The 26,078-nt window shown below is 44.3% G+C and overlaps 2 protein-coding genes across 2 annotated transcripts in view; one reads left to right on the top strand and one right to left on the bottom strand.

Annotated features, from left to right (window-relative positions):
- DPYS (dihydropyrimidinase) overlaps positions 1–10,173 on the top strand; it is a 70,106-nt gene extending 59,933 nt beyond the window's left edge. The window contains exon 10 of the mRNA XM_061604805.1: positions 8,594–10,173. The gene's annotated coding sequence lies outside the window, so the exon portion shown is untranslated. The remainder of the gene's footprint in view (positions 1–8,593) is intronic.
- Positions 10,174–12,821: 2,648 nt separating this feature from the next.
- Positions 12,822–25,832, bottom strand: DCSTAMP (dendrocyte expressed seven transmembrane protein). Its single transcript, XM_061607416.1, has 4 exons — positions 25,758–25,832; positions 22,276–23,724; positions 15,027–15,353; positions 12,822–13,194 (listed from the first exon to the last, which is right to left on the bottom strand). Exons 2-4 carry the CDS (start codon positions 23,299–23,301, stop codon positions 13,111–13,113), a joined length of 1,437 nt encoding a protein of 478 aa, XP_061463400.1. The 5' UTR covers positions 23,302–23,724; positions 25,758–25,832; the 3' UTR covers positions 12,822–13,110.
- Positions 25,833–26,078: the final 246 nt, after the last annotated feature.

The following is a 26,078-nucleotide window of genomic DNA, read 5'->3' as shown; positions in this document are numbered from 1 at the left end:
TTGGACTACAACTCCCAGCATCCCCAAACAGCTTAGCCAATGGTCAGGGATTATGGGCATTGTAGTTCAATGTCTGAGGACCCAAGGTTGAAGAACACTGCTGTAGATTGTCTCATGTATTATCCAAGAATATTGGTACACACCTGCAGTTCACACACACACACACACACACAGTTTTCCCTTTTCCCCCCTTGAAAGACCTTAGCTGCTTTGAAAAATGGAAGGAGTGCTTGGTTCTTTTACATTCTTTTACTTCCTCTTTTTGAAGCTCCTCATAATTCTGGCTGCCTGAACTCTATTTATAGCTAGACATTAATTAAACATCAGTAACAATTGCAGTTTTTGCTGCCCCTGGGATCTAGTGCCAGTTCTTCTTGTACTCTGGAGTTCAGCGGCCTAACTCATTTTTTACTCACGTGTGTTCTGGGCCTGTAAATCATATCATGGGCTCCCCTGTCCCCGGGATATCAGCATTCCTGATAACTACACAGTGTTTGCCTCTCACTCCTGCTGGCAAACTCTACTATCTCCTCATGCCTATGTTTAGGAAACACTAGCAGGAGCGAAGGAATTCTGGGAGTTGTAGGTCCTAAGAGTCTGGTTCACACAAGCATATACACTTGTGTCTATCTCTCAGCCAAAGTCCTGAGCCAGCAACTCACTGCTGAGAATGTCACTTGCTCACTCTTAATTCTGCTTCTAATTGGCTCCAGCAAGTTTCGCAAGATCTAGACAACTCTTAAGCAGTTTGTCTAAACACCCTCAGATATGTTTTAGCCTCAATTGTTTCCCCTGGGTAGGGGGCATCAAAGGCAGTCTGACATTATGCATCTGGCTTCCAGAAAGCAAGTGTTGCTGCTGCTGCTTACCGAGAGGGGAAGGTGCAAGGAGCACAGGGCGGTGTGGGTGCTGTGGTGGCATGGCAGCAGGACCACTGGATTGGCTCTGTTGCCACACCCGCACTACACAGTGCTTCCTGTGCGTCATCCCTCTCAGTAAGTGGCAGCAGCGCTCCCGCCTTCACCATTATTATTATTATTATTTATTATTATTTATTTAATTTGTTGGTCACGTCATACCAAATGGTCTCTAGGTGACTTATAACACATTTTAAAAACTCAGTATAAAACGAATTTAAAAACATACAATATACAAAAACATAACTAAGCACATAGAAGAACAAGCCTTGCAGGAGGAAGAAACCATCGCCCCAAGGGAAGGAGAGGCTGCTGTGCTGCTGCTGCTGCTGCTGCTGCTGCTGCTGCTGCTGCTGCTACTGCTACTGCTACTGTGGGACCACCACCTCCACCACCCTTCCCTGAAGGACTTCTGCCTGGCAGGACCAGGCCCCAGGTACCCAGCCAGCCAGGACTGATTCTTACCACCTGTCCCTATTTGGAGGGATACATAAGCCGGCTGGCTGAGGTGGCCTGGGAGACCCAGGGCCTGCAGGAGGAAGAGACCATCGCCCCAAGGGAAGGAGAGGCTGCTGCTGCTGTGCTGCTGTGCTGCTGTGCTGCGCTGCGCTGCGCTGTGCTGCGCTGTGCTGTGCTGTGCTCTGCTGCTGTGCTGTGCTCTGCTGCTGCTGCTGTGCTGGTGCTGCTGCTGCTGGTGCTGCTGCTGGTGCTGCTGCTGCTGGTGCTGCTGCTGGTGCTGCTGCTGGTGCTGCTGCTGCTGCGCTGCTGCTGCTGCGCTGCTGCTGCTGCTGCTGCTGCTGCTGCGCTGCTGCTGCTGCTGCTGCGCTGCTGCTGCTGCTGCTGCGCTGCTGCTGCTGCGCTGCTGCTGCTGCTGCTGCTGTGGGACCACCACCTCCACCACCCTTCCCTGAGGGACTTCTGCCTGACAGGACCAGGCCCCAGGTACCCAGCCAGCCAGGACTGATTCTTACCACCTGTCCCTCTTTGGAGGTATACATAAGCCGGCTGGCTGAGGTGGCCTGGGAGACCCAGGGCCTGCAGGAGGAAGAGACCATCGCCCCAAGGGAAGGAGAGGCTGCTGCTACTGTGCTGCTGCTGCTGTGCTGCTGCTGCTGCTGCTGCTACTGTGGGACCACCACCTCCACCACCCTTCCCTGAAGGACTTCTGCCTGGTAGGACCAGGCCCCAGGTACCCAGCCAGCCAGGACTGATTCTTACCACCTGTCCCTCTTTGGAGGTATACATAAGCCGGCTGGCTGAGGTGGCCTGGGAGACCCAGGGCCTGCAGGAGGAAGAAACCATCGCCCCAAGGGAAGGAGAGGCTGCTGCTGCTGCTGCTGCTGCTGCTGCTGCTGCTGCTGCTGCTGCTGCTGCTGCTGCTGCTGCTGCTGCTGCTGCTGCTGCTGCTGCTGCTGCTGCTGCTTTCTTTTTCTTTTTTTTACTTTTTTGTTGGTGTGTTGATGCAATTTGAGATGAATGGGTGCCTGATTATATGAATGTATGTCTGAGTGAGTGTGTATGTTTATATGCTGTATATATGGCTGTATGTATAGCTGTTTTTATACGTTTAATTGTTGTATATTTTAGTTGTATTATGTGCTTCGGAGAGAGTTTTATCCATCAGGCGGGGAGACTTGAGGGGCCCCCAATTACCGTAGTGACGGGCAAAGGAAGGTATGGCGCTGTGAGAAGGACGTGCCAGGTAAGGGGAACGCGGTCCAGACATGTTGTGGCTGTGCCTTGTTCCGGTCCTTCCCACACCCGCAAGGTCATTGGTAGTCCTATCAGCCAACTCTCAGATCTCCAGTTGCTGTTATTAAATGCCAGATCGGTATATAATAAAACCTCCCTCGTCCACGATTTGATTGTGGATGAAGCAGCCGATCTGGCATGTATAACCGAGACCTGGGTGGGTGAGCAGGGAGGAGTTGGTCTCTCTCAGCTCTGCCCACCGGGGTACTTGGTTCAGCATCATGGTAGATCTGAAGGTCGGGGAGGTGGGGTTGCTGTCGTCTATAAGAGTTCCATCTCACTCACCAAGCACCATGTCCATTCAGTTACTGGCCTGGAGTGTTTGCACCTTGTGTTGGGCCAGAGGGACAGGCTGGGAATCCTTTTGGTGTACCGCCCACCTTGCTGCCCAATGGCTTCCCTAACTGAGCTGGCGGAAGTGGTCTCGGATATATTGTTGAGGTCCCCCAGACTAATAGTACTGGGGGATTTCAACATTCATGCTGAGACCACTTTGTCTGGTGCGGCTCAGGACTTCATGGCTTCCATGACAGCCATGGGGCTGTCTCAATATGTTAGTGGTCCAACACATGTATCGGGGCACACTCTAGACCTTGTTTTTGCTACTGAGCATGGGGAAAGTGATCTGGATGTGGGGAGTTTTACAACACTCCCTTTGTCATGGACAGACCACTGCTTGCTGAAGGTTAGACTTTCAGTAACCTCTTTCCTCTGCAAGGGTGGGGGACCTATTAAAATGGTCCGCCCCCGGAGACTAATGGATCCTGAAGGTTTTCAAAGGGCTCTGGGGGATTTTCCGGCTGATAGGACTGGCGCTCCTGCTGAAGCCCTGGTCGCTCTGTGGAATACGGAGATGACCCGGGCTGTAAACACGATCGCTCCTGCATGCCCTCTCCTGTGTAGAGCTCATACAGCTCCATGGTATACTCCGGAGCTGAGAGCAATGAAGCAAGATAGGAGGAGGCTTGAGCGGAAATGGAGACGAACTCCCGACGGATACAATTATGCGCTGGTTAGTGCTTCGACTAAGCTCTATGTAGGAGCAGTGAAGGCAGCTAAAAAACATCATTTTGCTGCCACTATTAAATCATCTCTTTGCCGCCCAGCGGAGCTCTTTCGAGTTGTCCGGGGGCTTCTCCATTCAAACCCTCCAGACACGGTGGAATCATCGGAGGCCCGCTGTAATCAGTTTGCCGATCACTTCCAGAATAAGATCTCATGTATCCGCCAGGACCTAGACTCTCAAATTATAGCAGTAGATCCTAGTGAGATGTCCGGAGCACAGTCTTGTCCTGTTTTGTTGGATGAGCTTCAGTTGGTTCAACTCGAGGACGTGGACAAGGTGCTTGGACAGGTACGTGCAACCACTTCGGTACTGGATCCTTGCCCCTCCTGGCTGATAAAAACTAGTAGGAATGGAACAGGTAGCTGGGCCAAGGAAGTGATAAATGCCTCTTTACGAGAGGGAGTGGTCCCGGGCTGTCTGAAAGAGGCAGTGGTGAGACCACTCCTTAAAAAGCCTTCCTTGGACCCAGACAATTTTAACAGCTACAGGCCAGTGGCGAATGTTCCATTCCTGGGCAAGGTCTTGGAACAGGTGGTTGCTGGCCAGCTCTAGGCGCTATTGGATGAAACTGATTATCTAGATCCATTTCAATCGGGTTTTAGGCCCGGTTTTGGCACTGAGACAGCCTTTCTCCTATGTCGGGAAAGAGACAGAGGGAGTGTAACTCTGTTGATTCTCCTTGATCTCTCAGCGGCTTTTGATACCATCGACCACGGTATCCTTCTGGAGAGGCTCGCGGAGTTGGGAGTTGGAAGTACTGCTTGGCAGTGGTTCCGCTCCTACTTGGCGGGTCATCTCCAGAAGGTAGTGCTTGGGGAACATTGCTCGACACCGCGGGCTCTCCAATATGGGGTCCCGCAGGGGTCAGTTTTGTCCCCCCTGCTTTTTAATATCTACATGAAGCCGTTGGGAGAGGTCATCAGGAGTTTTGGAGTGCGTTGTCATCAGTATGCTGATGACACGCAGCTCTACTTCTCCTTTTCATCTTCTTCAGGTGAGGCTGTCGATTTGCTGAACCGTTGCCTGGCCTCGACAATGGACTGGATGAGAGTTAACAAACTGAAGCTCAATCCAGACAAGACTGAGATGCTGTTGGTGGACGGGTTCTCTGATCGGATGGCGGATATATACCCTGTCCTGGACAGGTTTACACTCCCCCTAAAGGACCGGGTTCGTAGTCTGGGAGTCTTTTTAGACTCTTCCCTCTCACTTGAGGCTCAAGTAGCCTCGGTGGTTAGAAATGCGTTTTACCAACTTCAGTTGGTAGCCCAGCTACGTCCCTATTTGAGTAAAGAGGACCTTACATCAGTGGTACATGCTCTGGTAACCTCACGTTTGGATTACTGTAATGCGCTTTACGTAGGGCTACCTTTGAAGACAGTTCGGAAGCTACAACTAGTGCAAAATGCGGCGGCCAGATTGCTGACAAGGACCAAGCGGTCCGAGCATATAACACCTGTTCTGGCCAGCTTGCACTGGTTGCCAATATGTTTCCGGGCTAGATTCAAAGTGTTGGTATTAACCTATAAAGCCTTATACGGTGCGGGACCACGATACCTTGCGGAACGCCTCTTCCGATATGAACCGGCCCGTGCACTACGTTCTGCTACGAAGGCCCTCCTCCGGGTTCCAACTCACAGGGAGGCCCGGAGGGTGATGACAAGATCTAGGGCCTTCTCAGTGGTGGCCCCCGAACTATGGAACAGTCTCCCTGAGGAAGTACGCCTGGCGCTGACTCTGCTCTCCTTCCGGCGCCAGGTCAAAACCTTCCTATTCTCTGAAGCATTTTAAGTTACACTGATTTAATTTTAAAAATGTTTATTGTATTGGATTGTTGATTGTATTTTAGTATTATTTTGTTATTCATTGTATTTTTATGCTATTTTATGTTCACCGCCCAGAGAGCTATTGCTAGTCGGGCGGTATATAAATTTAATAAATAAATAAATAAAATAAATAAGCAGAGCCAGCATGGCTTCTGCAAGGGAAAGTCCTGTCTCAGTAACCTATTAGAATTCTTTGAGAGTGTCAACAAGCATATAGATAGAGGTGATCCAGTGGACATAGTGTACTTAGACTTTCAAAAAGCGTTTGCCAAGGTACCTCACCAAAGGCTTCTGAGGAAGCTTAGCAGTCATGGAATAAGAGGAGAGGTCCTCTTGTGGATAAGGAATTGGTTAAGAAGCAGAAAGCAGAGAGTAGGAATAAATGGACAGTTCTCCCAATGGAGGGCTGTAGAAAGTGGAGTCCCTCAAGGATCGGTATTGGGACCTGTACTTTTCAACTTGTTCATTAATGACCTAGAATTAGGAGTGAGCAGTGAAGTGGCCAAGTTTGCTGACGACACTAAATTGTTCAGGGTTGTTAAAACAAAAAGGGATTGCGAAGAGCTCCAAAAAGACCTCTCCAAACTGAGTGAATGGGCAGAAAAATGGCAAATGCAATTCAATATGAACAAGTGTAAAATTATGCATATTGGAGCAAAAAATCTTCATTTCACATATACGCTCATGGGGTCTGAACTGGCAGTGACCGACCAGGAGAGAGACCTCGGGGTTGTAGTGGACAGCACGATGAAAATGTCGACCCAGTGTGCGGCAGCTGTGAAAAAGGCAAATTCCATGCTAGCGATAATTAGGAAAGGTATTGAAAATAAAACAGCCGATATCATCATGCCGTTGTATAAATCTATGGTGCGGCCGCATTTGGAATACTGTGTACAGTTCTGGTCGCCTCATCTCAAAAAGGATATTATAGAGTTGGAAAAGGTTCAGAAGAGGGCAACCAGAATGATCAAGGGGATGGAGCGACTCCCTTACGAGGAAAGGTTGCAGCATTTGGGGCTTTTTAGTTTAGAGAAAAGGCGGGTCAGAGGAGACATGATAGAAGTGTATAAAATTATGCATGACATTGATAAAGTGGATAGAGAAAAGTTCTTCTCCCTCATAATACTAGAACTTGTGGACATTCAAAGAAGCTGAATGTTGGAAGATTCAGGACAGACAAAAGGAAGTACTTCTTTACTCAGCGCATAGTTAAACTATGGAATTTGCTCCCACAAGATGCAGTAATGGCCACCAGCTTGGATGGCTTTAAAAGAAGATTAGACAAATTCATGGAGGACAGGGCTATCAATGGCTACTAGCCATGATGGCTGTGCTGTGCCACCCTAGTCAGAGGCAGCACGCTTCTGAAAACCAGTTGCCAGAAGCCTCAGGAGGGGAGAGTGTTCTTGCACTCAGGTCCTACTTACGGGCTTCCCCCAGGCACCTGGTTGGCCACTGTGAGAACAGGATGCTGGACTAGATGGGCCACTGGCCTGATCCAGCAGGCTCTTCTTATGTTCTTATGTTCTTATACAATTCAAAACCCAAACAAAAATGACTAAGACAGCATAGCAGAGGCCTGAATAAAAAGGAAGGTCTTTGCCTGGCGTCTAAAGATGGAAAGAGAAGGTGCCAGGCGTGCCTCCCTGGGAAAGCATTCCAGAGCCTGGGAATCCCAACAACCGCTACTGTTCAGGGTAATGGACTTACTGCCCAAGCTGTTCCATCTTGCGCCTGCAAGCCAACATAAAGTGTCCCTTTCCCATCCACCCTGTTGCTTGGGCCTTGCTCCCATGAAGAAAAAAATATGACATGGTCTCATGTAGCATGCAGCTCTGTTTAGACAAGGCTTCCTAGTTTTGAAGTAAAAATGTCTTGGGCTTTGACTGCAGCATTCATAAGTTGTCAACGAGCCCCGTTTAGGATGGGCTGTGCCAGTTTCACTTTCAAAGTAGTGAGTGTAGAGGGTAGACTTAAAGTTCCTGAGAAGTGAGTCATGTCCAAAGCCATCCAAGTTGTCAGCCCAGTTTCCTAAGTGCTGAAGTGGAATTTGAACTGAATCTTGTCATCAATGCACACCCTACTAGAAGGCTGATCATGCAGCAACCTCTTTGAAGCTAAGGAGGTATAGGTGTGGCCAGTGCCTAGATGGCAGGCTGCCTTGGAAGGTGGGATCAGGACCACTCACAGCAAAATGTTGGGCCAATCACTGTGTCTGCCTGAGCCTGCAACAAAGTGTTTCCATTTGCCACACCTGAATGACAAACAGTTTGATCTACCAATCTCTGCCTGAAGCTGAATTTAAAAAAAAAACGCACTAGAGCTGATCCAACCAGAGTTGTAAAGTTAAAAGAGGGCAGAGTTTGACTAGCGTTGTGTGCCCCTGTTTTCAGAAAAAAGAGATGGTGATTCACTGGAACTGGTACAACATTAAGTGTGTCTCTACCCTAAGGATCAGTTACCAAGAGTTCCACCCACCCATCCCTTTAGCTACTTCAAAGATTGGGAGGCATTCAGATGCTGATGTTTGTGCCACTGCCGACGTAAGGGTGGTAGGGCAGAGAGTTAGAGAAAAGAATTTGTTCATCATATTTTGTGTTTTCCTAGCACTGATTTCGGTTGACTAAAGGATATGGCAAAAGCTGTAGAGCTTGTGCCATTTAAAATGAGCTGTATAAAGCATAGGGAACAAAGGTGCAGTGGTAAAATGATGGATTTATCTAAATCACCTTTAATTTCTTTGATACTGTGAGAGTCTCGAACAGAGCAAAACTAGCAGCAGCAATCAGAAGTGGGTAAGTGAGAGGATATTAGGTTATTGGATCTACACAATATTTATTTCCTGTGTTATTGGGGAAGGGACTGGTCCTGTACAAATGAACAAAGACTAAAGCTGCAAAGAAGTACAGAAACTATCGGTAGGCTTACAGGCTCTTAATTCTGCTACTGCCTCTCTAGGTGACAAATTGCTAAGTAGAAGACATCTTGCTTTTGAAGGATTATATCACATGGTCTTCCTCTTGTCTCTGTAGGTCGAAACCAGATGAAAATAATTGTTTGCCCTGCTTCTGCAATCTGTTTTGGAACCCTGTTAGCCTGCAATTTTGATTTCAATCGTTGAAGATTTCTGAATGATTTATCAGCCTTAGAAAACAGCTGAGATTATCTTAATACATAAATGACTTTCTCTCTCTCTCTGCAGTTTTGACCACTGCTACTTCTTTTGAAAACTTAGAGGAAAAAACTATTTTCACTGAGGATTTTCCTGGAGCAGGTAGTAACAGTGCTACCTGGTGTATGGTAGTAACATGCAAATATTTTCTGAGGTCCATCGTGATTTTATGTGAGGACACAAGGACGTTGCTACACCCCAATCCATATTTGCATTATGTGTTGATGTAATTCTCAAATGAAGACATCAAAACTGAAATGAGTTATTGGATCAGCCTTGCATCAGAAATTTCAATGCATCTTATTTTGATAAAGCTATTACACACTTGCATGCTGACAGCTAGGGATGGGAGAGAATATCTGCTAAATCGGACTTAGTGTGTTGTTGTTATGTGCCTTCAAGTCGATTACGACTTGTGACGACCCTATGAATCAGTGACCTCCAAGAGCATCTGTCGTGAACCACCCTGTTCAGAACTTGTAAGTTCAGGTCTGTGGCTTCCTTTATGGAATCAATCCATCTCTTGTTTGGCCTTCCTCTTTTTCTACTCCCTTCTGTTTTTCCCAGCATTATGGTCTTTTCTAGTGAATCGTGTCTTCTCATTATGTGTCCAAAGTATGATAACCTCAGTTTCATCATTTTAGCTTCTAGTGACAGTTCTGGTTTAATTTGTTCTAACACCCAATTATTTGTCTTTTTCGCAGTCCATGGTATGCGCAAAGCTCATCTCCAACACCACATTTCAAATGAGTTGATTTTTCTCTTATCCGCCTTTTTCACTGTCCAACTTTTGCATCCATACATAGAGATTGAGAATACCATGGTCTGAATGATCCTGACTTTGGTGTTCAGTGATACATCTTTGCATTTGAGGACTTTTTCTAGTTCTCTCACAGTTGCCTCCTCCCCCCAGTCCTAGCCGCCTTCTGACTTCTTGACTATTGTCTCCATTTTGGTTAATGACTGTGCCGAGGTATCCTTGACAAGTTCAATCTCCTCATTGTCAGCTTCAAAGTTACATAAATCTTCTGTTGTCATTACTTTAGTCTTTTTGACATTCAGCTGCAGTCCTGCTTTTGTGTTTTCCTCTAACTTTCCTCAGCATTCGTTTAAAATCATTACTGGTTTCTGCTAGTAGTACTGGATTTCAACTCAATCCGACAGTCCACTGTCTTTTCAGACCGGCACTGATTTCTTGCAGCGGGTCATGGCTGTGACCAGCATGGATTTTTTTAAAAAATCCGCTCCAAATTTTACATTATTATCTTTGTAATTCGCTTTCTTCTAAGTTGTTGCATTCTTAACGGCTGTCTATGTGATAATGGTCACCATTTACATCTATGAACCTCTCTCCAATTTGGAAGTTTGGACTTCTACTGGAAGAAAGGGTGGGATATAAATCTAATAAATAAATAAATAATTTTTGTTAATTCTCAGAAATGGTCATTAGCATTCATGTTAATTTTTTTCTTTGTCTGTCTGTTTAATTCTTCTGTTCCTGAAATAATATTTTGGTCATTATTCATTATCAAATTAAATTGCAAAAGAAAATATAGTTTTGTCAGTCTACCAAATGATGTTTCAATGCAATGCACTTTTTAAAATTTTCATCTGGGAAAGACTATGTAAATTCTTTGTCTAAGTGGCAGCAACATCATTGATACTGCACACAGCAAAGCAGACACTGTCGGTTTTCTGTGGAGGACCATAAATAATGCTTTGTTGCAGACTGTGCGGATTGCACTGGTGGACAGAGGTGGACAGACATCGCATTAAGGTTTGCAAGTGAAGCAGCATCATTATATTTCAACAAATTCTCTGTTAATTGCAGCAGTGTTGCTCACACACTAAGTTACTTAGATGCTATTTTATACATACATTAAAAAATTAACTGCTTCTCACTTACTACTACTATATGAATTGGTTATGTCTGCCCATTATGCAAATTACAAAAATAATTACATTATGCTGCAATGCAGCGAAAGACCCTACTTTTTGAATGCAATAGGAGGGACTCACTTCATTCACTACTTAGTACTCAGCATGTTTGTTTGGCTTTCTCTTATAAGTTATATAAATAAGCCTCTGAGTGCTGCTGCCAGAGGGGGGATGACGATGTTTATTTGTACTGCAGTGCATGGAGTGTCTGCTATTCGCATTGTCCATCCCATTGCTATATGGCATAAACGCGGCCAAATTATCATCAGAGGGAATCCCCTAGGCTGCTACCAGGGCAGGAATCCTCTGGGCAACCATTCCATCCTTCCTCCAGCCACCTTTTAGTTGTTGAGCAAAACTGGCTGAGGCAAGAGACGGACTCAATGGGCAATTATCTGCCTAATTGATATGTAAATAGAAAAAAAAACCACGTGGAACATCATAAGCATTTTCGTTAAAAAATTACATTTTTTTGCTAAAAAAAACCAGCCAATCGGCAAGTGCAAAAGCAAACAGGAACAAAAAAAAAAGGGCAGATTGGGAAGGAAAGACACTCTTGGAATCCAAGCAGATCAGAACTAGGCAGAGAACCTAGGGCCAGACATGCTGGGGCCACTAAGCAGAGAACCCAGGGCCAGACATGCTGGGGCCCTTCGGCACACACACATGTGCCTACCTGTCTCTCGCAAGGATGGAGCTTCTTCCGCCCACCCGTTCGCTGGCTCCATCTCTCCTGTCTTTTGCTGCTGCACGGGCTGCTTCAACCCCTTAGGGAGACCTCAGCCGCCATCTTGTTTAATGGCAGTCCTGCACGCGCAGCCGCAAAAGACAGGACAGATGGGTAGATGGAGCCAATGAACAGGCGGGTGGAAGAAGCTCTCTCCCTGCAATCCACAGCAGCTACTCCTCCCCTACCCAATCAAGAGGCCCCTAAGGGGCCTCTGTGGCTCCAGGGATCCTTGACCAGAGCCCAACCTGGCCGCCCTTTGGGACCAGCCCTGAAAGGACCCCATCCCTACTTACAATCATGTGCTTTGATTTGTAGGTAAATCAGTATTGCTGTTCCATACCAGGTATTGTGATTCTCTCCATTTTTTGTTTTGTTTCTGGTTTATAACAGTTAGGATCATTGGTATGATGCCATTGGAGTTCACCCAACGTTGATCTAACTTCAAAAAAAAAATCAATTAGCACACATGACCTGGTTATCACTTCAAATTAACAGAAATGAGCTAGACAGGCAGTTGTCTGACTGTATAAGTTAGCTTCATAACTGCTAGTGACTCCTAGCTCCAAGATCCTGTAAGTGGACATTGCTCGGATTGAACCTGGGACCTCACACAGGCACATATATGCTCTGCCACTAAGTAATTATCGGCTTTGGTGTCCCACGTATCCTGTCTACAGCTGAAGAAGAATACTCCTGTCTCCTCTACTACCACCACACACTCATTCTTCTATCTGCAAACCCTACCAATGGTACAAATGCAGGCTACCAGCACATGGCCATGGCAAAATGCAAGTATGGAGCAATTTCTCTGGGGAAATGAGCCACACACAGTCTTTGGATTTTATAGCAAAAAATAAGATGAACACACTACCCTTCAAGCATTCTGTACACTACATATAGCATATGTGCTATTTCAGGAGTGTCTGTGGCCTGAACCGTGCCAGTTTTGATTGCCATCTCAAGACAACTGGGTCAGTTCTTCATTAATTTTTCAAACTGCGGTTGATCTGATTTGGACATTTTTCCATAGCAAATTCCACATTTCATTGCCTTTAAAAAGAAGTTGTTCTGCATTTTAAAATATGGGTGGAATGGGTGAGTTGAAGGGGCAAGGTTTTGTATATGTAGCGTCACTGGTGTACACAGGAACAAAGGAGGTGTGTGTGTGTGTTTGTGTGTGTGTTTGTGTGTGTGTTTGTGTGTGTAATGAGATCACAGCACCACTAGAGCAACATTAGAAAAGAAATCCAGTCATCCTAATTGGCTCTGAAAACTAAAACCCTTCATTTCAGATTTGCATCATTCGTGTTGAGTTGAAAGCTGAAGTTCTTTCATCTGTGAAAAATAAATCATGAAGTGGAAGGTGGCTGGAGGGCTGATGACACTTGGATGATGATAGATATACAACGGGGAGGGGATCCACCCACAGAAAAGAGCATTGGCAAAGATAAGAAAAAGGCAGCAGAAAAGGGACCAATTCTGAGTTCTAATGGAAGGCGCAGGAGGGAGGCAGATACTGAAAGAAATATGTGGATTATAGAGAGGTATCGAGATGCGTTTATACATTTTAATGACTTCAAAGCTGAATGACAAGGGTAAGATTCAGAGGTGAAAAGTGAATGAATGTTGGGGGGGGGAAACCAAGTGCACCAGACCATTTATTCACTTGTAGAACCATGAATTTCTTTACAAAGATTTTCTTTATGTTGTTAAATGCTGCTGACTTTTGCCACGACTGTTTCTTTCTTCCTGGAACTTCTCATTGGCTGGAGAATTGGGAACCAGAAATGTAACTAAGAAGAAAGGAAAAAATAGTTATTACTACAACAAAATTGCAGATGCTTTCCCTAGCATCTTTCTCTGTCCAGAACAGAGAATGCGGAGCTAAATTCCTACACTTCTTCGTTCCCTGAAAAAGGGGGGTCAATGAGTGGCTTAGCACTCTTCTCAAGCAAGACAGGAGCTAAGCATCTGCTCCCCTTCCCCCTTCCTGTAGGGAAAAGGGAATCTGTAGTCCCGTAGCAGGGAACCTCTGGCCTGTGGGCCAAATTAGTCCATTTTGGACAGCCGAAACGCTGCTCACGGCTGGAGTTCGATTCCAACGGTAGGAGGAAGTCGAATCTCCAGTAAAAAGGGTCGGGGTCCACTCAGCCTTCCATCCATCCATGGCTGGTAAAATGAGTACCCAGCATATGCTGGGGGGTAAAGAAAGGCCGGGGAAGGAACTGGCAATCCCACCCTATATATACGGTCTGCCTAGTAAATGTCGCAAGTCATCACCCTAAGAATCGGAAACGACTCGCACTACAAGTGCGGGGACACCTTTACCTTTTTTATGCCCACCTTTATCATACCTGACATCATATGTGGTGTCCAGCACAGGCAAGTTCAAACTGCAGCTGCTACAAAGAAAAAACTGAGAGAGTGCTTGAACTCAACCTCCGCAAAAAGCTGGACACTTCTGGATCTGACCCTCTGGACTAATCCAGTTCCCTACCCTTACTGTAGTCATAAAGATAAGCCCTTTGTTTCCAGATTCAGAGCCATTATAGAAAGTGAGTGTGTGTTTGTTTGTTTGTGTGTGTGTGTGTGTGTGTGTGTGTGAGAGAGAGAGAGAGAGAGAGAGAGAGAGAGAGAGAGAGAGAGAGAACAGCACCTGAAGATGAGTTACCAGAGAGTAATGGGACCAACCAATGTTTGGCTCCCATGTTTGTTCAAAATAATATGAAATTGATGTCAGCACTACAGATAAGATTTTATTTTTACTTTGGCAAGGATTCTGCTGCCCAGTCCCAGCAGATAGGACTTCAGTTTGGTGGCTTTTAGGATCAAGCGGCAGCTGTGAAAAAGGCAAATTCCATGCTAGCGATAATTAGGAAAGGTATTGAAAATAAAACAGCCGATATCATCATGCCGTTGTATAAATCTATGGTGCGGCCGCATTTGGAATACTGTGTACAGTTCTGGTCGCCTCATCTCAAAAAGGATATTATAGAGTTGGAAAAGGTTCAGAAGAGGACAACCAGAATGATCAAGGGGATGGAGCGACTCCCTTACGAGGAAAGGTTGCAGCATTTGGGGCTTTTTAGTTTAGAGAAAAGGCGGGTCAGAGGAGACATGATAGAAGTGTATAAAATTATGCATGGCATTGAGAAAGTGAATAGAGAAAAGTTCTTCTCCCTCTCTCATAATACTAGAACTTGTGGACATTCAAAGAAGCTGAATGTTGGAAGATTCAGGACAGACAAAAGGAAGTACTTCTTTACTCAGCGCATAGTTAAACTATGGAATTTGCTCCCACAAGATGCAGTAATGGCCACCAGCTTGGATGGCTTTAAAAGAAGATTAGACAAATTCATGGAGGACAGGGCTATCAATGGCTACTAGCCATGATGGCTGTGCTCTGCCACCCTAGTCAGAGGCAGCATGCTTCTGAAAACCAGTTGCCGGAAGCCTCAGGAGGGGAGAGTGTTCTTGCAGTCAGGTCCTGCTTGCGGGCTTCCCCCAGGCACCTGGTTGGCCACTGTGAGAACAGGATGCTGGACTAGATGGGCCACTGGCCTGATCCAGCAGGCTCTTCTTATGTTCCAAAGTAGCACCACATTCCATGCTGTTTTTAATTTACCGTTGCAAATGAATTCAGCTTCCTGTTCACATTTCTCTCTAGGAGCCTTGATCTTCTGTTTAATAATTTTGAGTGCAGATATTTTATCCGTTTCATGTCTGTGCTAGGAAAGAATGATGATGTCACCAGGATTTTAAGCTGTGTAAATGTAGACGCCAACAACCCAAGCACTGTTAAAAAGAAGATGATGACTCCCAGTTGGATCCATGTTGCAGAGTGGGAAAGCTTTGGTTTGGGGATACAGACATGTGCAAAGAGAGGAATCGTAAATGAAGTCTTATTGTCAACAATCTTCCCATTGTTGAATATGAATCTATCTGCATTTTTCTGCATAAGAAAAATGAAAACAAAGTCGTTAGTGTTTGTATTGCTCCCTCCTATAAAATATCTAATGCATGATACTTCAAAGACAGTTAAGCAGAAGCATTACAATTCAACAGTGAAATTCTTCCTAGGGTTCTATATATTTAAGTCTCTTTCTACAGGATAGTAACACTTTCTTAACTATTCTGAGTCAAACTTGCTCTGGGCCATTACTTAAGCCAGTAGTGTCCCTCTGATAATCAGCCTTGCAGTAAATGCAAGATTTGGGGATGCTAAAAGCATCATCATAAGGAGTGTGGTTGAAACAGCCTTCGATCAGTCATAATAAGAGCCATGCTGGATCAAACTAAAGGCTCAGTCACTTCAAATGTCCTCTGTCCAACTGTGGCCAATCAGATACTTCTTAGAAGCTGACAACAGGACATGAAGACACAAACACACACTATTGCCCAGCAATTGAGATTTAGTGGCATACTCCTCTGAAGCTGGAAGCTCCTTTTAGCTATCATAGCTAATTTCTGTTGGTAGACCTCTCCTCTATGAATTTATCTAATCTCATTTTTAAAGTCATCTAAGCACACAGCCGCCACCACATCCTGTGGCAGCAAATTCTGAAGGTCTGCATTTATTTTGGATGAATAAAAGGTCAAAGTAAACAGGGCCCATTTGGTTCAACTTCCATTCCTTCCAAAATCAATGCCAGCAGAGCTTGGAAAAGTTACTTTTTTGAACTACAACTCCCATCAGCCCAATCCAGTGGCCCTGCTGGCTGGGGCTGATGGGAGTTGTAGTTCAAAAAAGTAACTTTTCCAAGCTCTGGCCATAAGTAACAAATGAGTGATGAATAGACTTGAATGGTTCATTTTCACTGTCTAATTCAGAGCCCATCTCCAATTTTCCCAGAATAGACATCACAACATTACCATGAAAAAATGGCAGCTATTGAGGGCTGCCATTCAACCCACTGCCTTGGAACAGGAGCCACCAATCTTTCAGGGTCCATGGGCATATTTGCAAATTAGTGAACCTTGTGGGCCCATGCACATACAGACATGCATGCACACACTGGAAACCTTATCCCAGTCTGCTGCTGTGTTGGAATTGCTTTTTAATATGTTTTTAAACCTTTTTTTAAAAAAAAATATGTTTTTTTAACCTTTCTTTTTTTAAGACGTCTTCAAAGCTTTTTAAAAAATGTTTTAAAATTTGTTTTGTTTTAATGTATTTTAAAGTCTCTTTTTATGATGTTTTAAAGTGTTTTTAGTGTTTCTGTTTGCCGCCCTGGGCTCCTGCTGGGTGGAAGAGCAGGATATAAATCAAACAATGAATAAATAAATAAACCCCACCCCTCTCAAAGTTTGGTATTAGAAAGGACCAATGATAGTCAACTTGTAAATTGTTTTATCTGATTTTAATATTGTATTTTTATATTTTATGTAAGTTTTTCATATTGTTGCAACCTGCCCTGGGACCCTATGGTGAAGGGCAAGTGAGAAATAATTCATTAAATATTTTGTGCTATTGGTATATATATTAATAATAATGGTAATTATTAGTTTATTTATATCCTGCCTTTCATCAAACACCCCAAGGTAGGTTACAATATCGTAATGCATAACAAACAAAGTGATAACAAAAAGTTGACTTCAACAACAAAAAAGACACTCCATGTGTCCCTGCTATAGTCCATTAATACTGGACCAGCAACTGGACCATAGTAGCAGGGCAATGCTATCTCCATCACACTGTACTTGTAACATCTTAGTAACAGCTGTTGGGCACAGAGCATTCAGTTAAATGGATCCTTGGTTTGATCCAGCATAGAAATTCTAGCTAACTGGTCCCTTCCAGATATTTTGGACTACAACTCCCATCAGTCCCAGCTAGTCTGACAAATGGTTGGGGATGTTGGAAGTTGTTGTTGAACAACACCTGGAGGACCACCAGATTGGGGAAGGCTGCTCTAGGCTTGTGACTCAAATCTGCAAGATTATGCTAGAGAGGTATTTTACATTAGTGCTTAATTGCTGGAAGAAGGTTTGTACTCATTAAGAATACACCTGATCTCTAGTAGCCATTCCCTTTCATACTTCATATTAGTGGCTGCTGGTAGTTGCTCAATGGAGAGAGATGGGCACTTTGCCTATATTCAAAAGCACTCTCTTTTACTACCGCACCTACTGGGAGGAAGGGTGGGATATATAGTAAACCAAACAAACAAATAAGTAAGTAAATAAATAAAAATACGGCACATGTCCCAGGCATTAAAAACAGTTTTGGGGCTCAGTGAATGACCTCCTTCAATTGCTTCTCACACATTCTGATGTTACCTTCAGTCACTGCAGCTGAAGAAGGCATGCAATTACTAAAGCAGAAATGTGTCTGCAAGTCCAAATTTGGGGAAGGAGGATTGCACATGGGGGCTGTGTGTAAAGCCCATATTTGCTCTGTAGTATTGAATACTCCCTAAGATGCGTTTGATTATAATTGGAAGCTAAGTGCTAGTCATGTTGCTGAACCTAAATGCCCTGCTGTCTGGAACACCTGAGATTCTTATAATTGCTTCTTGGATAAATGGTTTCTTTAGGGAGAGAGGAAAAATTGATTGCTCAGCGCAACCTGCTGTAAGAGGAAGTAATGGGAAATTCACCTGCTGAGGAGAAAAACAAAATGAAGTATATGCAAAAGGAAAGAACTTTGTCTGTACCACTAAAGCAGGCAAACATCTGGATGTCTGTCAGAAATTCTTTAGTTCTTGAGGTTACCAAGGGATTACGTAAATTATTTAACGGGGGTTCTCAGGATGCTATTTTCCAAGTTGTCCTATCTATTTCTTTGGAATCTATTGGCAGGGAGTGCAAGCCCATGAATCAGCTTTGCACATTCAGTCATTGATCTGAAGTAAGCAGATTTTAAAATTGCAGTAGAAATCTTAACCAAGAAGTTGTAATTTCACATAATGAGACAGCAAAAACAGGGTAAATTTGTCATGGTAAGCAGTGGTGTGAATACTCTGATAGCGTATCACATATGAGTTGGTGATGACTCTGGTCAATAAGGGAAAAGCACCTCATCAGGAATGCTCTTATGCCCAACCAGTCTGCAGCTGCAGAGAAAAACAGAATCTGGCGAGTCCTACATGTTTTGGTAAATGCCAGTCCAGTGATTCTGCCCCTCTGACTCAGCACTCTACACTGTATGGGGGAAAAGAAAGGGCTGTAGCTCAGGAGTAGAGCATTTGCTTTGCCTGCCATCTCCAAGCAGGACTACTAAAGACTCCTGCCTGAAAGCCTGGACAGCTGCTGCCAGTCATTGTAGACTGTCGGTCTGACTTGGTATAAGGCACCTTCTTAAAAAAAATGGAAATGGAGAGAGCCATATGGCATAGTGGTTAGAGTGTTGGACTACAACCTGGGAGACCAGGGTTCAGATCCCCACACAGGTGACCTTGGGCCAGTCACTGCCTCTCAGCCTCAAAGGAAGGCAATTGTAAACCCCCCTCTGAATACCGCTTACCATGAAAACCCTATTTATAGGGTCGCCATAAGTCAGAATCGACTTGAAGTCAGTCCAGTTCCATTTTTTATGTTCCTAAGAATCTCTAATCCCACGTGGTTCAGGGCCTGCTCCACGTTTAAGGGGATGCTGAGCACAGTGCCCTCTGGTGGGTGTCCTTTTCTGTTAGTTGTGGCAGACTCACCTGGCTGTGGTGGCAGCACTATAGCTGCTTGTTTAATTTCCCATAATGCCTTAGATGTAGGTTAGGGGCATTGTAGGAAATTGAAATGGTGGTTAGATTCAGCTACTTGGTGCTGTGCCAGAAAATGTGGGGCAGGGGGCTGGACAGCATCAGCAGCTGCCTAGTGCATACCACAATCCCAAGGTACCTTCCATTCTGACCTTGAGGAAAATTCCCTCTTCATCACTAAGGGCAATCAGTTAGACCTGAGGCTGTACAGTTTGGTGCACAATAAATGTTTTGAGTTTATATGCAAGACGTGGGGTTAATCTTGCCTCTCTAGGCCTAACCCTGCCTCTAAGAACATAAGAAGAGAGCCTGCTGGATCAAGCCAGTGGCCCCTCTAGTCCACCATCCCGTTCACACAGTGGCCAACCAGATGCCTACAGGAAGCCCACAAGCAGGACCTGATAGTGGTATTAGACAGGAATAAGGACTGCATCGCAGATGGTGTATGGAAGGAAGCCTCTCATCTTCTATGAGACATCACATCATCATCTTGCTGCTTTTGCCATAATACAAATGAGCAGTGAGAAGGTTTGTCAATGCTGTAATCTTTACCTGTAGCTGGATCTGCAGCTGTCAGCATTACATGATCATGTTCCTAACTATAGGCTCTAGGATTCCCACCCACCCCATGAGCTGGAAATCATTCACTGCAAGTGACAGTCCTTGAAGGGCCTTCCTTGCATACAAGGAAAGACCGCTTCCATCACAGCCCTTCTCTCTTGCTTCAGAGGGTCTTGGTGGGAGCTTCTGCCAGGCAACCGTCAACTGCCAGCAAGAGAAGATTTCTTCTGCAGTAGGGTAATGGCACGTTCACCACGCCCCCTCACAGCCACCACCACCCCGGATTCACTGCCTCTTCTGAAATTATAAAATGATAGAACCATAATAAAACTGTTGTGTGCATAGGCTCTCTCTCTGGAGGCTAAGTGTTGCAGAAACCTTTTGATTTTAAGAATTCTGAGGTGAAGCCAAGTGTGAGACTAGAATTGGGAGACCAAGATATGTTGCTATGAAGCTCACTTCTCACTTACCCTAGGAGCCAATCAACAGGAAAGGTGAGGTGTGTGTTAGCTATTGAGAAGAGTCTTTTCAGTGGCTGACTAACCTCCTTTCACTATGATAGGCTCCAATCAGCATGTTAGCCACTGTGAAGTTTTCTCACTTGGCTAACAACATGCTTCCTTGCCTTTTGTGCTGACTGGAGTCGATCAGACTGAAAAGAGGTGAGTATATAGAATGACTTGTATATAGGGACCCTGCTGGGATCCTGCTCCCAAAAACATAAGGGGTCTATGACACACACCCCAACCCTGGACAGCTACAACCCTGGTCACAGGCAGAGTGAAATCCAAGTCACATCCTTGCCTCAGGGCCAAACCAGCCACACCCTTAGAACCAAACCATAATTATTTTGAGGTGGGTGTATGCTATGTATTAAGCAAGTGGCTAGTTTGGCTCTCAGAGAGTCTGTAACCTGGCAATGGCCAGCAAGGGGAGACTGCTGCCATCACGGACTGGATGAGATCCAACTGCTTATTCCAGAGGGGTGGGGGTAGGGGACCAATGAGAACGCTTTATCTCTCATTCCCGTCATTTGCATCTCAGAAAGTGGTAGCACATGGAGGAGGGTCTCCAACACTGATCATAAGACCCAGGAAGGTACATATAGGGAAAGGCATTCCCTCAGGTCCTAGGGCCCCAGGCTGTGCAGAGCTTTTATACATTAATAAAACCAGCACCTTGAATTGGGCCTGGAAATGAGCCAGCAGCCAGTGACAGAAGTCTTGCACCATCTAAAACGGACAGCACAGGATCAAGACAAGCCGGGTATTTGTGTCAGTGGAAACCTTTACTAACGAGGCCAAAGTTCCTCACTTGGTTTGCATTCACAGTGACAGAAATGGAAACTACTGTCTGATAACATGACTGGACCTATCTACAAATCCATCCTCACAATCCCCAAGATGGGATGAAGAGATTGTCCAATGAGAAGATGGAGGGAGCAAGTATCTCATTGTCTTTCTCCTCGCTCCTTGTCCAAGGCAATCCAGTGCAGTTGCTCAAAGGTGGTAGCTGTGGTTCCTTGCCCAGGAAAAAAGGCACCTCCACCCATTTCACAACACTGTAGTCCTTTATCTCAGCAACTGTGTGTGGGCTTATGATTTGTTGAGGCAGGCAGCCATTAAATCAAGGGTGGGCAATCTGTGGCTCCAGGGTTACACACAGCCCCTGCCCTAATTTCATGCAGGTGTCAAGCAGGAGGGGAAATGGGGGGAAAGACAGTGGCAGAGAGGGGGGGAGAAAAGGAAGTAGCAGAAAGAAAGAAAGAAAGAAAGAAAGAAAGAAAGGAAGAAAGAAAGAAAGAAAGAAAGAAAGAAAGAAAGAAAGAAAGAAAGAAAGAAAGAAAGAAAGAAAGAAAGAAAGAAAGAGGAATAGCACATAGAGGCAAAGGGGTCCTCCCCACGCACGCACACCTTTGGCTCTGTTCCAGTATGTGACCCCTGACAAACAGGAAATGTGGTCCTCAACAGCAAAAATAGGATGCCCGCACCTCCACATTACATGAAAGTAATTTTGAGCGTGTGAACATGTGAGCCTTACACTGATTCAGTCCACAGGCCCATCTAACTCAGAACTGTCTACTCTGACATCACAGTTCTCCGCAGTCGTTCCATGCCGTATTACTGGAGATCTTTTAAACGGGAGATTCCAGGCACTGAACCTAAGAAGAGGCTACTGGATCGGGCCAATGGCCCATCTAGTCCAGTATCCTGTCCTCACAGTAGCCAACTAAATGCCTGTGGGAAGCCTGCAAGCAGGAACTGAGTGCAACAGCACTTCCCCCTCCTGTGGTTTCCATGCATGCAAACCATGTTTGAAGTTTTGTTCCTCCACTGAGCAATGGTGTTTCCCAACGTTTGCACCTCCAACCATGCTGTCTATTCAGCATCATCTAATAATGGAAGTTTCAAACTGTTTTTTACTTACCGTTTTGTTGTTGTTTTATATTTACAGTCTTTAAAACTTGTGCTGTGCCACCCAACATCATCTTAATGCCTTCTGTATTGTGTTTTACCATAAACCATAAATACCATAAATTTTCTACTATGCAGAAAATTTGTATCCAAGGCAATTAGAGCCAAAGAAAAGTGCTGGTACTACAGCTAAGATACTTACCTGGTAATACAATTTCAAATGGACCTCTAGCTCAGGGAAGTCTTGGAGATGCTTGCTCACTGAAAAAATGACCCAGTAAAGCAAATAATCGACTGCTGCAAAGAGAGCCCAAATGGAAAGGTTAGCAAGCACAGGGAGAAAAAAGCGTGCCGTGCATTTCCTTTCTTTGTATGTTTGGCGAAAAGACGGGACCATAGTGTACAGCGTTCTTTCTTCTTTACTAAGAGGAAGAACGGAGAGCTTTTGTTGCTGCCACTGTTGCTCATTATATCGAATAAACTCTTTCGTAATGTAAGTGTTCTTAAACTTGACGTTGTGGGGACTCAGGAATTTTCTGATGAAATGGTATGTCCCAAGAAGAATGAAAGCAATCCCCAGTAGAGGGAGAACTTTCTTGCCCAAATAGGGTTGGAGGGCTAGTATGGAGGAGATCTGGCTGGCAACATTCTGGATGTGGAGTCTCGTCTTGCTTAGCCTCAACTTCAAGCCTTCATCTGAAACTGAGTAAGACACGTTCAGCTTGTCATCAACTGTCACAACATATTTAAGTGGGTTGCCCAAGACCTTGCTCTGATTGTATAGCCACCGAATTGCTTCAGTGTAGTGGCCAAGAAAGGAAAAACGCTGGGATTCAAGGATACAAGTTATGCTATCTACCAGCTGCTTCAAGTTGTAAAATATGTTTTGGATGTTGCCTGCTACCACTGCACCAGTCCCAGCAGCAATTAGGGCATTTCTTCCTTCGCGCAGTCCACAGGAAAAGAAGAAAACAGCAGTAAAGCAGCGTAGATGCCTGGAGAAGCACAAACCAAAGGAAAGGGCAATCCAGAGGAATATGGATGTGACCACAGAGAACATGGGATAGTCCATTAGAAAGGAATACCCTGCTAGGAACAGGAACACATTTGCTATTAAACTGACAGGGCCGCAGATTGCAAACAGATGCAACAGGTTCTTCCAGCCAGGCTTCTTCTCGGCCACAAAATGTTTCCAGGCATGATGAGCAAATGCTGCAAAAGAAGGCATTTTCTTCAAGGGTCTGGCGATCTATTGATGGTGACAGATGATGGAAACCAACAGAAGGAAAATATTCTGAAGAGAGAAGTAATCTATGGAGTTTATGTTTTAACTAATGGTCTTGTTCAAAACTGAAAGACCTACAAACCCATTTTCATATGTATCCAGGCAGTTTGGACTCCGGGCGTGATATACTGATCAGACTAATCTGAGCTAAGCAGGATGCCAATAGGCAGTTTATGTCTTATGGGCAAGAAAGGAGCACATTGGCCCAGGCATTTTGATCTTGCATGTTGATTCCGCTGATTGTTTGAATCTCCTCTTCTTGGTGCCAATCATAGGAGTCCTCTGATACTTAGGAAGGGGTGGCTGAAGGCTGCAACTGGATGGATGGTCAAAATTGTTTGATTGTTCTGCAGCTGAACTAGATTGCTGGGGATGAAGGGGGGGGGAAATTAAACACAATATGTTCAACATTAATTTTTGCAGTCATATTTCCCACCCCCAAATATAACTGGCAATCATTCCTTGGCAATCGTTCTTTCTCTTTTTTATTTATTTTTAATAAATAAAAATCCTAGCATTTAAGAGAGATCAGCTATGTGGTTTACATTTTACCAAGCAACATAACTCCAGTTTCTGCTTGTTACTTGCTCCTTCTATTGTTTCAACATAACAAGATTTCTCTAAAGAGGCAGAGCTGATTTATATGCATATTAGATTTTTTAACACAACACAGTCAATCAGATTCTAATTAAACAAGATAAACTTTTCCAATTTTGTCCTGTAATGAGAGTCTGTTGCCTTAACAAATACCATTTCATAAGGATAACATTATCTTTTGTTTTTAGCTCAAACACAGCAGGTTACCAGGAAGTAGGGTAGATGTTTATAGAGACACAAACCTTAAGATTATGAATATACTTTTCATTTGCAGGCTTTACCACTATTACTTGTTTATGATCAGTTCTGGCTCCAAAACAGATACAAAGGAAAGAAGGGCAGGACTTTTCCAAAATATTACACCCTAGGAAACCAGCAACCCTTGAATCTCCCCACCCCACCCCCATTGCCTGTTCAGAGTGTGAAGGAGTTGATAATAGTTGTGGGCTGGACGACTACATTTTTCCATGCCAGCTCCAAGGCTATGAAGATGTTCCCAAAGAAAGCTCATCAATGCCTCTCCCTGGTGATGTTTAGGGGGTAAAATGTAGGACAGCTGTCCTTCAATTTCAGCTTTGTAGAGTATTTTGTCACTGAGATATTGTTGCTGCTGTTGTTTTATTAAAAGTTGTGTGTTGCTGTTCTGTCCCTTGCAGAGACTCCTGTAAGGAAAAGTGGTCTACATGTGAACACAGTGTAAAGGTGGCCATTTATCAATATGGTGTCCTCCCAGTTTCCAAACAGCAATTGTCTACCTCCATCGTTTTTGTTCTTTCACCATAAGTCATAATCAACTTGAAGGCACATAACTCACATGGCAACAGCTTCTCAGTGGTGGTTCCCTGTTTATGGAATGCTATCCGTAGTGAGGTGCATCTGTCTGCCTTATTAACTTTTAGGAGAAATTTTAAAACATTCACCCAGGCATTTGATTGCTGAACAATGCTGTTCCTGGTGAAATTATAAGCTGTGAGGCTTATGTGACTGGTGTTTTTTAGACTTTTTAAACTGTTTTATTTTATTTTACCTGTGTTGTTTAACTGTTTTTGTATTTGACACCCTGGGCTCCTTCGGGAGAAAGGGTGGGATAGAAATTTAATAAACAAACAATAAAAATCAATAAGTCTTGACTTTGCTACAGGAGTGTACCAGAGGCAGGAACTATTATTGCAACAATCCACAACTGCAATGCATCACAGTATTTAGAACAGGATCCTCAGCACTTGCAGTTAAATCATAAATGCTTTCCTGATTTCAGCTGATGAGATATTAAATAAAGGTTTCATTGCTGAATATATCAACATTGTTTTTATGATTAGCCCTAGGCATACTGATGATACCTTGCCTTGATCAAGGAGTTACCCATGCAGCTGCTGTTGCTACCCTGAATATGTCTAAACACAAAAATGTTTTCCATTTTCCTACAACCAGCAAAATAGACAAGTGGCCAAAACTGAAGTACTGTTGCAGCCTTTGATTAACCGTGCAATCCTAAGCACACTTACTAGAGCCCAGAAGTAAACTTACTAGAGTTTACTTCTTTCAGAGTAAACAAGCTTTGTATTGCAGTATACACTGCAATCCTATTCATGCTTACTTGGAGGTAAGTATGTTGATCATAGTAGAACTTGGTTCCAAGTAAGTATGTGTAGGTTGGGACTCTTGTTAACACCAATATAGAAAAAACAAGGGAGAACAGGAATATTATCCTATACATTTCTGGTAGTACCTTGTTTCTTATGACTAACATATATTACTCATTTGGAGTACGCTTAAAAACATCATTCTCAATATTTACTTACAGATTCTCCAGCAAACCACATTACGATCTTTCATGGCATGGTGTTTCTTGATTCTGAGGAGAAGCACTGACTGGTGCTGACAAATAACTTTATTACAAGTCACCCCAGCTGTTCAGCCCACCCACCTAATGAGTCAGACAAATGACAATGGTGAAATGGTTCTGTTTATGATGGTGATAAATGTGGCTGAAATAGAATGTGGGCAAATGTGTAAGTATTTGCAAGAAGAACTATTGCTGATCTGGACATAATAATAGATGTCCCCAAAGGAAAGTTAAAAACAGATTAAGTTGCATGTGGGGTGTCATCTTTGTTCCCTTG

Source organism: Rhineura floridana, chromosome 1, assembly GCF_030035675.1.
Source record: "Rhineura floridana isolate rRhiFlo1 chromosome 1, rRhiFlo1.hap2, whole genome shotgun sequence".
Classification (NCBI taxonomy): Eukaryota; Metazoa; Chordata; class Lepidosauria; order Squamata; family Rhineuridae; genus Rhineura; species Rhineura floridana.
The sequence above is the reverse complement of the archived record's forward strand: the minus strand, read 5'-3'. Positions and strand labels throughout refer to the sequence as shown.